The 14,509-nt window shown below is 36.4% G+C and overlaps 1 protein-coding gene across 1 annotated transcript in view; it reads left to right on the forward strand.

Moving 5' to 3' along the window:
* The window catches only part of CNBD1 (cyclic nucleotide binding domain containing 1), a 397,045-nt gene that overhangs the window by 30,404 nt on the left and 352,132 nt on the right, over positions 1–14,509 (forward strand). Inside the window, 3 exon segments of the mRNA XM_060127732.1 lie at positions 3,396–3,405; positions 4,551–4,662; positions 10,407–10,418. Of these exon segments, the coding sequence (XP_059983715.1) occupies positions 3,396–3,405; positions 4,551–4,662; positions 10,407–10,418 (134 nt within the window).

The raw sequence follows: 14,509 nt of genomic DNA on the forward strand, positions 1-14,509 counted from the left end.
TCTAATTTCATTGCTGTGAGTCCTCTCCCTTTTTGTTCTTGAGTCTGGCTAAAGCTTTATCAATTTTGTTTATCTTCTCAAAGAACCAGCTTTTAGTTCCATTGATCTTTGGTATTGTTTTCTTAGTTTCTATTTCATTTATTTCTGATCTGATCTTTATGATTTCTCTCCTTCTGCTAACTTTGGGTTTTGTTTGTTCTTCTTTCTCTAGTTGTTTTTGGTGTAAGTTTAGTTTGCTTATTTGAGATTTTTCTTGTTTCTTGAGGTAAGATAACTTTGCTATAAACTTCCCTCTTAGAAGTGCTTTTGCCATTTCCCATACGTTTTGGGTCATTGTGTTTTCATTGTCATTTTTTTCTAAGTATTTTTAAATTTTTGATCTCCATCTCGCTTTCTCATCTTCTGGGATCCCTAGAAAGCAAATATTGATATGCTTAATGTTATCACAGAGATCTCTTAAATTGTTTTCATTAAAAAATTCTTTTTGCTTTTCTTATTGTGTGATTTCCATTATTCTATCTCCAGATCATTTATGTGTTCTTCTGTATAACTTGGTCTGCTATTCAGCCCTTCCAGTGTATTTTTAAATTTCAGCTATTGAATTCTTTATTTCAGATTGGGTCTTTCTTATATTTTCTAGTTTCTTGTTAACATTTTCACTGGGTACATGTATTTTTTTCCCCCTAATTCAGCCACCATTTTTATTACCAATGCTTTGAATTCTTTGCTGGTGAATTGTTTACTTCTTTTTCATTATTTATTTTTTCAAGAGTTTTCTCTTGCTCTTTCAGTTGAGACCAGTTCCTCTGCCTTTTCATTTTGCTTAACTTTCTCTGTCTCTATATATTTAGGTGAAATGGTTACCTATTGTTGTCTTGAAGGTCTGTTGTTATGTGGAAGCACCCCATACAGACTGCATGTACCCAGTGCCTTTGGTAGGCGAGCTGTATTTACATGGATGATATTCACAGTTTTCCTTAGCGTGTGCTAGCAGTTATCACTTTGGTAGGGGGTGGGGCTGGAGATGGAGGCACTAGAGCTGCAGTGGGTTGTGAGGTGGGACATCCTGTCTGCTCAATTGCCATCATCACCCAGTTGGGGTGGCATCTGATCCCAAGTTGCTGGAGCAGAAGCCTTGGGGGTCACGCTCCAGCTGTCTCTGTTCCATTTAAGTGTGTGTTTTCTCCTCTCTCAGCATTGGGCCCCTTGCCCCAGAGGAGGTAGTGTTGAAGCAGGAGATGCTTGTGTTGGCCTCAGACAGAAGTTCGAGCTGTCTCTGATGTGCTGCCTGTGCAGGCACCCGCAATTGTTTCCCTTGCTACACTTAGATGCAGCCTCGGGTGCAAGTCCCCTTTGTCCCTCACAGCCAATCACTTCCCCCAGCCTCCACCCCCATCCTGTTGTGGACCCATACCACAGGCCAAGCAGGGCCCATGTAGGCTCTTAGTATATACTGGGAGGTGAGCTGTGAGCCACTGTCAGAGATCTGGGCTGCATCTAATGCACTGCTTTAGTAAGCACCAACAATGGTCACTGCCACCCCACCTAGGCTCTTCTCCAGTAGCAGGTTACCTCTGTCTCCTATGGTCAGATCTTTCCCTACTTGTGCCCTCTCCAGATCCAGTGCCACACTGTGACATGGAGTGAGCAGGGCCGAGTGTTTGCTCGACTAGGGCTGGTGTGCATGCCAACGTGCTCTTCCTCATGAGTGGAGTCCAGGCTTCCCACAGCCCTCCCTTTAGTCCCAGCAGTCCTCCAACCAGCAAGAGGGCTCATATCTCCCATGTAGGACCTCTGGACTGAGGTGCCCAGTCTGTGACTCTCACTCCCCAGGGTGGTGTCTCCCGTGTTATCTCCCTTTTTCTCTGAGTCCTCTCCCAGGGGCACAGTCCTGACCTGATCACTTTTTTTCCCTTCCTACCTGATTATGTGTGTATCTTATAGCCTTGGTTGTACAGGGTTCCTTCTGCCAGTTTCTAGTTTTCAGTGAGGATTGTTCTTCATATAGTTGTATTTTTGATGTGTTTGAATGGGGAGGTAAGCTCCACATCTTCTTACTCCACAATCTTGATTGATTTCCTCAAGCTATAGGTTTTGCATGCACTTCTTCATCTGCTTGAAGAAGTTGGAGATTTTTCCTTGTAGGTAAATTTCCTTGCATATATACTTCAGTGAAGTGGCAAATTTTGTTCATAGACAGTGTTTACTCATAGCATGGGAAACTATGAAAGTATCTTCTGGACCATATTCAAATTGTCAAATAGTTATTTGGATCCATGGTCTACTCTCCAACCCTCCTATAATTCTGAATCTTTCTTTGTCCTTAGCTTTCTAATTACATTTATTTCATGTTTCTTTGAATCTACTTCTCTTATCCACATTTAGGGGCATTCATTTACAAATTTCACATGGTTTTAAACCAAATGTATTCCTACTAAACACGTAGGATTATATGTTTCTGTTTTGACAAGAGACTCAGAAATAGGAGTAGACTGCCAAATTACATTTTGTGATATAGAACATCCATCAGAGCATTATAGGGCAGTTAGGGCCTCATTCTGAAAATTAGCTCTAGCATTTGACTTTTCCATTTCAACCTTCCACCTCTTTCACTTCTTGGGCACATTAATTTGGAGACATAAATTATAAACACCAGGTACATGTATACTAGCCACCACATCTTGAAAATTCTCAAGGGTTAGATAAAGCAGACATCTCAGTCATACACATAGAAAAGGACAAGAGTGAAGGTTTTAGCATTTTGGTGTAGGCTTCTTAGCCACTCTAAAGATGATTTATCTAGATTACAGATTGGATTAAGGTTCCAAGTCTTGTAGAATGGGCTCCATGTAGAAAATTTTTTTAAATCACACTTTTGTACTTCTTTAAGCCTCAGTTTTGTTACCTACAAAATGGAGAGAATAGTAGTATCAGCTAATATAGTTGTGTAAGGATTAAATGATCTGATACATGTAAACTGCCTAGAATAATGCCTGGCACATAGTAAGAACTAACATGTTTTATTATTTACAGGGGTGGTATATCCAAAAAGTTAAGAGGATGGGTTTAGAAGTCAATTCAGTTTTCATATGTACTCTTTGTTCTCCATTTCCTAGTAACATGAATTAAGCAAATTATTGTTTGTAGTTTATTTATGTGTAAAATGGGAATTAAAGAATATCAGCCTCTTCAGGTTATATAACTATACAATGAGACAAAAATAATGTAAAGACCTTAGCACAACGTTTGTCATATAAGAAGTACTAGATTTATAACAGGTAGACCTGTAAAACAGATGATTGTAAAATCTGAGTTCCAAATAGAAAAAAATGAAAGAAGAAAGATCTTGAGAAATCTTCCACTTATTTCAGTGGTTGGAATTTAAAAAAAAATAGTAGATCCTTGGTCTACTCTATAGTGTGAGATAGTAGGAATGAACATTTCTAATGTCATATTAAATCACATTCACATTGCATTATTTGAATCAATTAAGTTAAATTAAATTAAATAGGTTTCTTAAAGTATATAGTGTTTGTTTTGTGTAAAGAATTAACATGGTGTTTTATGAACTCTGGCCAAGAGAAAAAAGCTGTTATAAATATTTTAAGGTGTTATTATTTACATTGACAATGAAATTAAAAAGCCTTCTCGAGGATTTTTATATTCATTGCCATGAGGCAAATACTGACTAAGATTTAAGCATGATTATTTTTGATAATTATTCATAAAGCTGTCAAGATGAATGTTCAACATTTTAAGAAGCTGACCAGCTTTTCATGGTGGTTGTCAATTGAAAATTGAACAGGGTAGATTTTCCAGAAACAAATGTCATTACTTAACACTGAATGTCAATTTGCTATATTCCAGTGGATCTTGTTATTTACATTTTAAAATATTTTAAGTGTATTGAAGCCTACCTGCAAATAAAGATCACTTGGAGGCTGATAGTTAAAATAGAGAAGCCCAACCAGACTCAACATTTGGAGCTCTTGCTTCATCAGGAAAAGGATCAGAAATCTGTACTTAAAAAAACATCCCAGATAATTCCATTGATCTGGATTTGGGAAATGCTGAACTTTTGGTCTAAGACATTTTTGTTCTGGTCCTAAAATAGTGCAAGAGACTCATAAGTCATTGCAAAGAGTCAGATAAATATACTTTTCAATAATGTATATGTAAACTCTATGTGAATCATTTTGGGGGAATTTTAATTATGTGGTATATTTTATACAAGAGCTTTAATAAATGACAGAAAAAAACTTTAAGAAGACTCAACTTAAAAATTAAATTTTTGACATTGTCCTGAATTTGATATTCTTAAAATATTTCTCACTGAAACACACTATAGACAATTTTTATAGTGGATATTTTTAAAGCATAAAATGTTTATGTTTCATATTTTTGTCATTTTCTTTTTAGACTAAATAGTATAGAATTAAGTTGTATATACTGAGTTAAAAATCTTTGCCTCAGAAGCTATTTTCTTATGATGCTTATAATGCAATTTCTCTCTCTCTGTCTCTCTCTCTTGTCTCTGTCTTTCAAGCCAGACCAATATCCTATCAGCACACAATATATTTATGAAGCAATATCCTAAAATATTCTTGCAGAATAAAACCAGACTACCTAAACTTTTCAAAGAGGAAGGAAAAAGATAATGATGTTTTCTTTTAAAAACAAGGTTGTATGTGTGTGCATGTGTGTGTGCGCTCACACACGTGCATGCATGAAGAGCAAGTGGAACTCAAACACTGAAAGTGTTTGGTCAGTTCCCAGTATTGCATGTTAAGGATCAGCCAAGGAACTACAAAGCTACAGTAATCAAGACAGTATGGTACTGGCACAAAAACAGAAATATAGATCAATGGAATGGGATAGAAAGCCAAGAGATAAACCCACACACATATGGTCACCTTATCTTTGATAATGGTGGCAAGAATATACAGTGGAGAAAAGACACCCTCTTCAATAAGTGATGCTGGGAAAACTGGACAGCTACATGTGAAAGAATGAAGTTAGAACACTCCCTAACACCATACACAAAAATAAACTCAAAATGGATTAAAAACCTAAATGTAAGGCCAAACGCTATAAAACTCTTAGAGGAAAACATAGACAGAACACTCTATGACATAAATCATAGCAAGATCCTTTTTGACACATCTCCAGAGAAATGGAAATAAAAACAAAAATAAACAAATGGGACCTAATGAAACTTAAAAGGTTTTGCACAGCAAAGGAAGCCATAAACAAGACAAAAAGACAACCCTCAAAATGGGATAAAATATTGCAAATGAAGCAACTGACAAAGGATTAATCTCAAAGATTTACAAGCAGCTCATGCAACTCAATATCAAAAAAACAAACAATCCAAAATGGGCAGAAGACCTAAACAGACATTTCTCCAAAGAAATTATACAGACTGCCAACAAACACATGAAAGAATGCTCAACATCATTAATCGTTAGAGAAATGCAATCAAAACTACAATTAGATATCATCTCACACCAGTCAGAATGGCCATCATCAAAAAATCCACAAACAATAAATGCTGGAGAGGGTGTGGAGAAAAGGGAGTCCTCTTGCACTGTTGGTGGGAATGTAAATTGATACAGCCACTATGGGGAACAATATGGAGGTTCCTTAAAAAACTAAAAATAGAACTACTGTATGACTCAGCAATCCCACTACTGGGTATATACACTGAGAAAACCATAATTCAAAAAGAGTCATGTACCAAATTGTTCATTGCAGCTCTATTTACAATAACCAGGACATAGAAGCAACCTAAGTGTCCATCAGCAGATGAATGGATAAAGAATATGTGACATATATATACAATGGAATATTACTCAGCCATAAAAAGAAACAAAATTGAGTTATTTGTAGTGAGGTGGAGGGACCTAGAGTCTGTTATACAGAGTGAAGTAAGTCAGAAAGAGAAAAACAAATACCGTATGCTAACACATATATATGGAATCTAAAAAAAAAATGGTCATGAAGAACCTAGGGGCAAGACAGGAATAAAGATGCAGACCTACTAGAGAATGGACTTGAGGATATGGGGAGGGGGAAGGGTAAGCTGGGACAAAGTGAGAGTGGCATGGACATATATAAACTACCAAATAAAGTAGATAGCTAGTGGGAAGCAGCTGCATAGCAAAAGGAGATCAGCTCGGTGCTTTGTGAACACCTAGAGGGGTGGGATAGGGAGGGTGGGAGGGAGGGAGACACAAGAGGGAAGAGATATGGGGACATATGTATATGTATAACTGATTCACTTTGTTATAAAGCAGAAATGAACGCACCATTGTAAAGCAATTTTCCTCCAATAAAGATGTTAAAAAAAAAAAGGAGAAGCCAAGGAAATAGAGATTGGTAGGGAAGGTTCAATTCGTACAATCATTTTGGAGGCATTTTAATTATGTGGTATGGTAACTGGTACTAATAAATATATGTAGCTCCCTGAGTTTTTTCACTAACGTTAATAAACAACTAGCCCTATATAATAAACATAATAAGATAAAATACTGTTAGGAGTGAAAAAGATAACATAATAAATGATGCAGAGAAAACCAAGAAAATTATAAATTATGATAGAATACTTTATATAACTTAGAAATAATCTAGATATCGTTAGTTCATTTTCTAAAAAATATGTACTACTGTATTTATTCAAGAAGATAGAAATAAAGAATAACTATGTATAAATAGAAGTTGTAAAAAGTACTCTTCAAAAATATTTTTGAAGCTAAAAGAACAAAAGCAAAAATTAAAAACCCATAGTCCAAGTGATATCACTATAAGTTTTATATCAAGAAAAGGTATTTTCTCTGCAACTTAATGTCCTTGGAGTATAGAAAATGAAAAATAGGTTGTATATTTGCCATGCCTGTAAAACTCTGATGTAAAAATTTAACAAGAATAACATAAACAAGAAATAACAATTTTAGTTATGAGTATATAGGCATACATACAAAATAAAATATTAGCAAATGAAATAATGCAGTAGTCTATTAGCAGATTTGTACATTATGGTTAAGTTGGCTTCATCTCATGAGTACAAATTTGGTTCATTAGAAAAGCTATTATTAAAATTTTATAATATTAGTAGCTCAAGGAGGAACTATATGATGATATCTACAGATGATGAAAAGGCTTTTCATGTAATTCAGTATCCATGTCTCATAGTAAAAGCAAAATCATGCAGGTAAAAACGTAATGTGTGCAGTCATGTGACTATTAAGAAATACAAAACATTTATATTTTTTCAGCCAGAAAAAAACCTCTGCTCTAAAATAGCAATAAAAATATCTTAAACTGAATGAAAATAAAATTACATAAAATATATCAAGAAATTGTAGATCTCCTCTAATCTTGGCTTACACTGGTCCCTCATGTAATGTGATAAACCCATACATGCCCAGGTGGTAGAACTAGAGCTGCAGTAATTCAGAGAAGCGTTTGGCAGAATAAAATCGATGAGGAAACATGAATCTTGGTAGACACTAAATGTCTGCTCTATTAAAATTATTCTTCAACAACTTTTACCCCTTATCATTGTCATATTCAACACTCTATAATTCATTTAACTCAAATGACAGATACAATAGTGAGACTGAAGTACGGCACCTGCTTGGCTGTGGGCAGCTGGCGAGAATGCCTGATACCAGCGCATTTGCTAGATATTGAAGTAAGACAGTCGTGTGCAAGGAGAATAGAAGAAATGCTTCATACACCATTAATACCTTGAGAAAACCATAATTCAAAAAGAGTCATGTACCAAAATGTTCATTGCAGCTCTATTTACAATAGCCAGGACATGGAAGCAACCTAAGTGTCCATCCATCAACAGATGAATGGATAAAGAAGATGTGACACATATATAAAATGAAATATTACTCAGCCATAAAAGGAAATGAAATTGAGTTATTTGTAGTGAGGTGGATGGAATCTAAGAAAAAAAAAAAGGTCATGAAGAACCTAGGGGTCAGACAGGAATAAAGACATAGACCTACTAGAGAATAGACTTGAGGATATGGGGAGGGGGAAGGGTAAGCTGTGACAAAATGAGAGAGAGGCATGGACATATATACACTACCAAAGGTAAAATAGATAGCTAGTGGGAAGCAGCTGCATAGCACAGGGAGATCAGCTCCGTGGTTTGTGACCACCTAGAGGGGTGTGATAGGGAGGGTGGGAGGGAGGGAGACTCAAGAGGGAAGAGATATGGGAACATATGTATATGTATAACTGATTCACTTTGTTATAAAGCAGAAACTAACACACCATTGTAAAGCAATTATACTCCAATAAAGTTGTTAAAAAAAAAACACTAGGAGCAATGCTACACTAATGAAAATAAATGGAAGACCTGGCTGAGACATAGGGAAACATTTCTACATGAGCAAAAATTGTGAGTAAATGACAAGAATGAGACCAAGGACTGCTTGGAACTGTGATCATTCCCTAAAATTTATTTTTTTGGTGGATCATCTAGACAGAAAGTGAACTTTTGGTATATTCACAGATACAGGAAATCAAATAGATACATTGTTTTAAAAAGAACACTGAATTTTGAACCAGAAGACTTGGATTTGAGTTTTTATTTCATCCAATATCAGCAACATGACTTTGGAATTGTCTCTGAACATTGAATGCATTCAGTTTTTACTCAGAAAAAGAGGATAACATTATCCTACTTGAGAGTTATGAACTTAAAGAGCTTTTTAATTGTACTGTTTCACTGGTGTCATGGACTATAGATGACAATGTTATTTTATATAGATTTATGCCATCTCTCAAGAAGTTCTGCCTTTTTATTTAAACAGGCTAAGCAACAATCACCACCATTAAAAATTAATTAAAAATCATTGCATTGCTTGCTTCAAAAGTGTTTTTAAACAACAAGAAAATAAGTAGACTTTTAATCAATACATTTTTACATCAGTTTATTTCCAGAGGAAAAGAAGTTTAAGGAAATGACAGTAACTGAAGAAACAAATAATATGAATCCACAGAATTGTGGAAACCTATGTAAAAGATACATTTATTAAAGGTGTGGGTTTTTAGGGGGATAGAAATTCAAATATTTTCAAGGAAGCCTGCATTCTTATTAATACCTTACTTGAATTTTATAAAAATTCCTATTTAATGTTACAGATACTTTAGGGAGACATAGGTAAGGAAGATAATATTTGGTATTCTCTTTTGATATATTGTCCTAATAATATGACCATTTCCCTTCCTGAACTCTATGCACCATCATGGTTTCAGAGAGAAGGGAAGGGTAAATAATACTTTGAGAAGCAGGAAGATATAAAATGTAGGCACTTGGGGGAAAGTAGTGATATAGAAACAGAGGAAGTTAGATAAGCTCGAGAACTGTTGATCTTCATCTACTCCCATCCTTGATATGAAACTCTCCATGGGGATATGAGGGTTGAAGAAACATCCAGATAGCTACTGAAGAAACTGCATTCTCTGGGGCAGTGATAAACAACTTGTACTGCACATTAGAGTCACCCAGAGAGTTTTTACAAAATACTGGTGCATGGTCTCATTCCAACCCAGACTTTTTAAATTGGAATCGCTGACTTGGAGCCAAAGCCTAAGTATTTATTTAAACAAATAATCCTAGATGATGCTTGAAAATTATTGTTACAGTAAGACCTAAATTGGGCTTCATTCAACATGAAATGAGAATAATAGCACAGCATTGGTGGAGAAGATGCTGAGAGATAACCTGGAGCTAATGCCATTGGTTCCACTCATCCTGTGTCTAGCATGTATGAGGTCCAGAAATTCCTGTGAACGCTGGTGAGGAGACAGTGAAATGCTAATAGGACTGAAGGGTTGTAGGATCCTGGAGAGGGGAAGAGCTGGCTGCTGAGGTAGAAATCTGGATGCCCAAGGAAAAGGTAGTCAGCAAGAGCAAATGATGTTGCCAAAAAATACAGTCTTTCCTCAACAGATACCAATCTAGGTTCCTGCATAGATCTGCAGCCACTCTGCAACAGGAACATGATGATGATCAGCTGACAGCTCACAGGGAAGAGGAGCTTCTCTCTCCAACAGTGGTCATATTAGCAACCTCAACCTCTCCCAACATACACCGATACCCAGTTCAGAAAGGAAATGGACTGGGAAGAAAATGGGCATGACTGAGCCTTTATTCACTTGACAGAAAACAAAGTTATTTTAATCAAACTGTTTCAAATCAATGGGACAGACACCACATGATGGCACTGGGGGAAGAGAATCTGCGAGCTTATGGGAAAGTCTTGGGTTCTTTATAAAAAATAAGCAAGTTGTCTTCTTTGTACATGGTAGGGTTTAAATAAAATTAAATCCCACTAATCTACTTAAGTATTAAAATACCAAAACTGTATCCATAAAAAGAGGAGCCAGAGGAAAATGTTCTTTAACAACGAGAAGCTGCGGGGGTTACTGTCTCTATAAACTATGTTATTCTAAATGATCACATCTCAGGATGGCAGGGTTATGGCACAACTAACATGGAATCTGTCATAACTTTAATAGAAAAGCACTTGGAAATCTAATTAGGACATTGTAAAAATGAAATTTCATGGAGTAATGCTAGCAAAAATAACCTCATGTAAATAGATGTCTACATCATGTATCAATCGGGATGCAAATAGAAACAACGAGATACACAATTATTAGAAGGGCCAAAATTCAGAGCACTGACAATGCCAAATACTGGCAAGAATGTGGAGCAACAAGAGCTCTCATTTATTGCTGGTAAAAATGCAAAGTGGTACAGCCAGTTTGGTGGTTTCTTACAAAACTCAACATACTCTTACCACATAATTCAGCAATCACATTCCTTGGCATTTACCCAAAGAAGCTGAAACTCATGTACACACACAAACTGGCACACAAATATTTATAGCAACTTTATTCATAGTTGCCAAAACCTGGAAGCAATCAAGATGTCCTTCAGTAGGTGAATGGCTAAACCAACTGTGCTACCTCAGACAATGAAATATTATTTAGTGTTAAAAAAAAAAGAGCCATCAAGCATGAAAGGACATAGCGGAAACTTAAATGCATATTACTAAATGAAAGAAGCCAACCTGAAAAGACATACTGTATAATTCCAACTGTATGACATTCTGGAAAGTGCAAAACTGTGGAGACAGTAAAAAGATTAGTGGTTTGGACTTTAGATTCTAAAGAGACTAGGATATCCCAGCTGCTTGAATTGAAGCTTAGAATTTCACTCCTAGATCTAAATGCAGTAGTAACAAGTGGCTTTGTTCTGGGTTAAAATGATGTGGAACTTTGTAATATGTATATTTTTCCAAACATTTTAAAACAATCATTTGGTATAGTACATATACTACCTAGATGGATTATAAATTCTCTCTAAAAGTGTAAGTGAAGAAAATGTTGGAAATTAGAGTTGAATATTTGGAGATAAAGAAACTGAAAACCTAGACAAATGGATTCGGAAAGACTGACTTAAAAACATCTTTCTGAAAAATTGATTTTTTGCTTGTGATTTTCTTCTGAGATTTTGGACTCTATTTCTTTCTCTAACATTGTCAAAATTACCCATGTGAAACAGCTTGGATCTGGCCTCAGGATAATCAACCATAGGTTATTTGGAAAATATGTATTTAACTTTAGAACAAATAAAACTATTCTTGCTATGATTGTAAAACCCATATTTTCACTGAAGTTCTGAGATCCATTGAATGAGATGTTCCCTGTATTTTTAAAAGTCAGAATTAGAACAATTCTGTTTCACTATTTTATTCTAAAAAGAAAAGTAAAATTTTACACACTCTGGAAAGAAACTTTATGAGACAGTCTTATTCATTTATTAATTTACTTAATATACTCTGAGCAGTGATCATGTGCTGAGTATAGGTCAGTCAGGGTCTCTGTACTCAGAAGGTGCAGGTTGGTGGCACTGACAGGCCCTGAGTAAGAGGAGATGAATGAAGCATAACGGGTGTCAGAGGTGATTACAGGTTTGGGGGCTGGTTGCACTGAAAGTGCTTATACTAACCACAGATGGTGTCCTGGAAGGTCAGGGCAAGCATCCCTGAGGAAGGGATGTTTAAATTCAAGGATAAGTTAAGAGTTGGCTAGAAGAAGAAGGGAAAGAGTCTCTGAGGCAGAGAGAACTGCATGTAATAGTCTTCACACTGTTGATTATCTAAGTGCTGCTGAAGCTATCTTAGCTGATACTCTATTTACCCAGTTTAGTAGTTGTGAACAGAAACCTGAAAACAGTATTTTTAAAACCTGTCCATGATCTCCCCTATGGGTACCAAGATGAAAATGGTGGCTGGGAGGGATGCAGGAGGAGAAAGGAGGAAAGGAAGGAAGGGTAGAGAAAGAGAAAGAAAGAGAAAGAAAGGGTAGAGAAAGAGAAAGGGAAAGAAAGGAAGAGAAAGAAAGAAAGAGAAAGAAAGGTACCCTATGGGTACCAAGATGAAAATGGTGGCTGGGAGGGATGCAGGAGGCAAAAGGAGGAAAGGAAGGAAGGAAGGAAGGAAGGAAGGAAGGAAGGAAGGAAGGAAGGAAGGAAGAAAAGAAAGAAAGAAAGAGAGAGAGAAAGAAAGAAAGAGAAAGAAAGAAAGAAAGAAAGAAAGAAAGAAAGAAAGAAAGAAAGAAAAGAAAGAAAGAAAGAAGGAAAGAAAGAAAGAAAGAAAAAAGGAAGAAAGAAAGAAAAGAAAGAAGAAAAGAGAAAGAGAAAGAAGGGTAGAGAAAGAGAAAGAAAGGAAGGCAAGAAAGGGAGAGGGGAAAGAGAGAGAGAAGAAGGAAAGAAGGAAAGAAAGAAGGCAGAATGGGGAGAGAGAAATACAAGGGAGAAATGGAAGACTGTCATGCCAGTTCAGGAGCAATATTTTGACCTTTAGGAGAATTCTATGAAGGGAAAAGGAGGGAACTTTATAGAAATCTAACTGGTTGCCTCAGCCATGCTCTGGAGTCATCATTTGTGGCCCAAATTAAAGACTTTACTATGACATAAAAATAAAACTCTGGATGGCTTGGGCATTATTGTAGCAAAGTGATGGTGATTTGTAGAAATTGCCTACATGTATAGGATTTCCCTGTATCAAAGTGGAATGATACAAGAAAGTTTTAAGCCTGAGTCTAAAAAAAATGCCATTTATGTTTATGATTACCACTGAGGAATGATAGATTTTGCCAGAAGGAAGGACCTTTTATCATGCTTCTTTCCTGAAGTGTCTGGGAGTAGGTGCTGAGGAGGGCTGGAGTGCTCTGCCTGGTAGAGGCATTCTAATTTGGAGTTGTGGAGCAAGCCAGGAGTGAGGAAAGGTAGACAAAAATGGGGTAGAAAAGAAGCAAGAATAGCCAGGAAATAATTGAAGGAAGGTGTGCACTGAGTGAGGAGAACCCACTGGTCCTGGACATGGGGGTAAGGACATTTAAGAAAAGAAAGATCTATTAATGGATTTCAAGTACCTGCATCATATGTGATACAAACACCTAAAATAACCCCAGCATTTAATGAAGTCTACTATGCTTACAAATGCTCTGAGTACTTGGTTTAATTTAATTTAGTTTTGTTGAGGAGATATAAGAAAAGTTGGTTTTACTTCTACATAAACAAGACATGGAATAAAGAGAGTATTTAAGGAAGAAGCACAGTGGCAGAGGTAACATCAGAATGTAATCTCCTAGGAAATAGCTGAAATTTTAGGAAGAGCTTTCTACTTGTATGAATTTTCATGGGAACTTATTTAGATTTTAAGGGGCCAGTAGATCCCTGCTGATACCATCTGTATTGCATGGAATTACCGACTAATATCCCAATAATGGAAAAATGTGATACCATCAGTTAAGAGTTAGGTAGTGGACATGGTGAAATTATGAGTTCAGCTGAAGAAGTAATGTAGATGGTGATGTCGTATAAATCCTATTCATCAAAGACCATATGCAACTAAGGGAGAAAAGCCATCTTTGATTCAAACAGAGTCAGTTTTATGGTTCAAAAGGATATGGTTGAAAGTTTGGAGTTTCTTCCAGGTTGTATAACATTGTTGGCAGGAAATTTGCCTCCCTGTGTCTAAATTGGTCCTTCCATTTCCCCAAATTAGGGGTTCCATTCATTACTTAGATTAGCCCTATGGGGTTAAGACTTACTTGAGGAGATTAATATAAAATCAAAAGAGAAATTCTGAAAATTCACAGGCCACATTTTCTCTGCATTTAATTCTTCTCTTCAATAAATCAAAGTTGATCTAAGAATGAAATTGTCTTTATAAGGAAAGCTGTTTTTCTATAAGAGTGAAGGTGTTGCATCAGGAGAGCATCATGGACATCTGAGGCTGCTGCTGAAGCACTCTGTAGCTCAGCTGCTGAGGGGCACCACCGGGGGCTGATCAATAAGAACAAATGAATAAGCAACTATGGTGAGGGGACATTTAGACTATAAATACCCAGAATCGTGAGGACTATCTGAGAATGTTTGGCCTCAGCAAGGCAACTCTGCTCATCAGAATAG

This window comes from Lagenorhynchus albirostris, chromosome 17, assembly GCF_949774975.1.
Source record: "Lagenorhynchus albirostris chromosome 17, mLagAlb1.1, whole genome shotgun sequence".
In the NCBI taxonomy this organism is placed as follows: Eukaryota; Metazoa; Chordata; class Mammalia; order Artiodactyla; family Delphinidae; genus Lagenorhynchus; species Lagenorhynchus albirostris.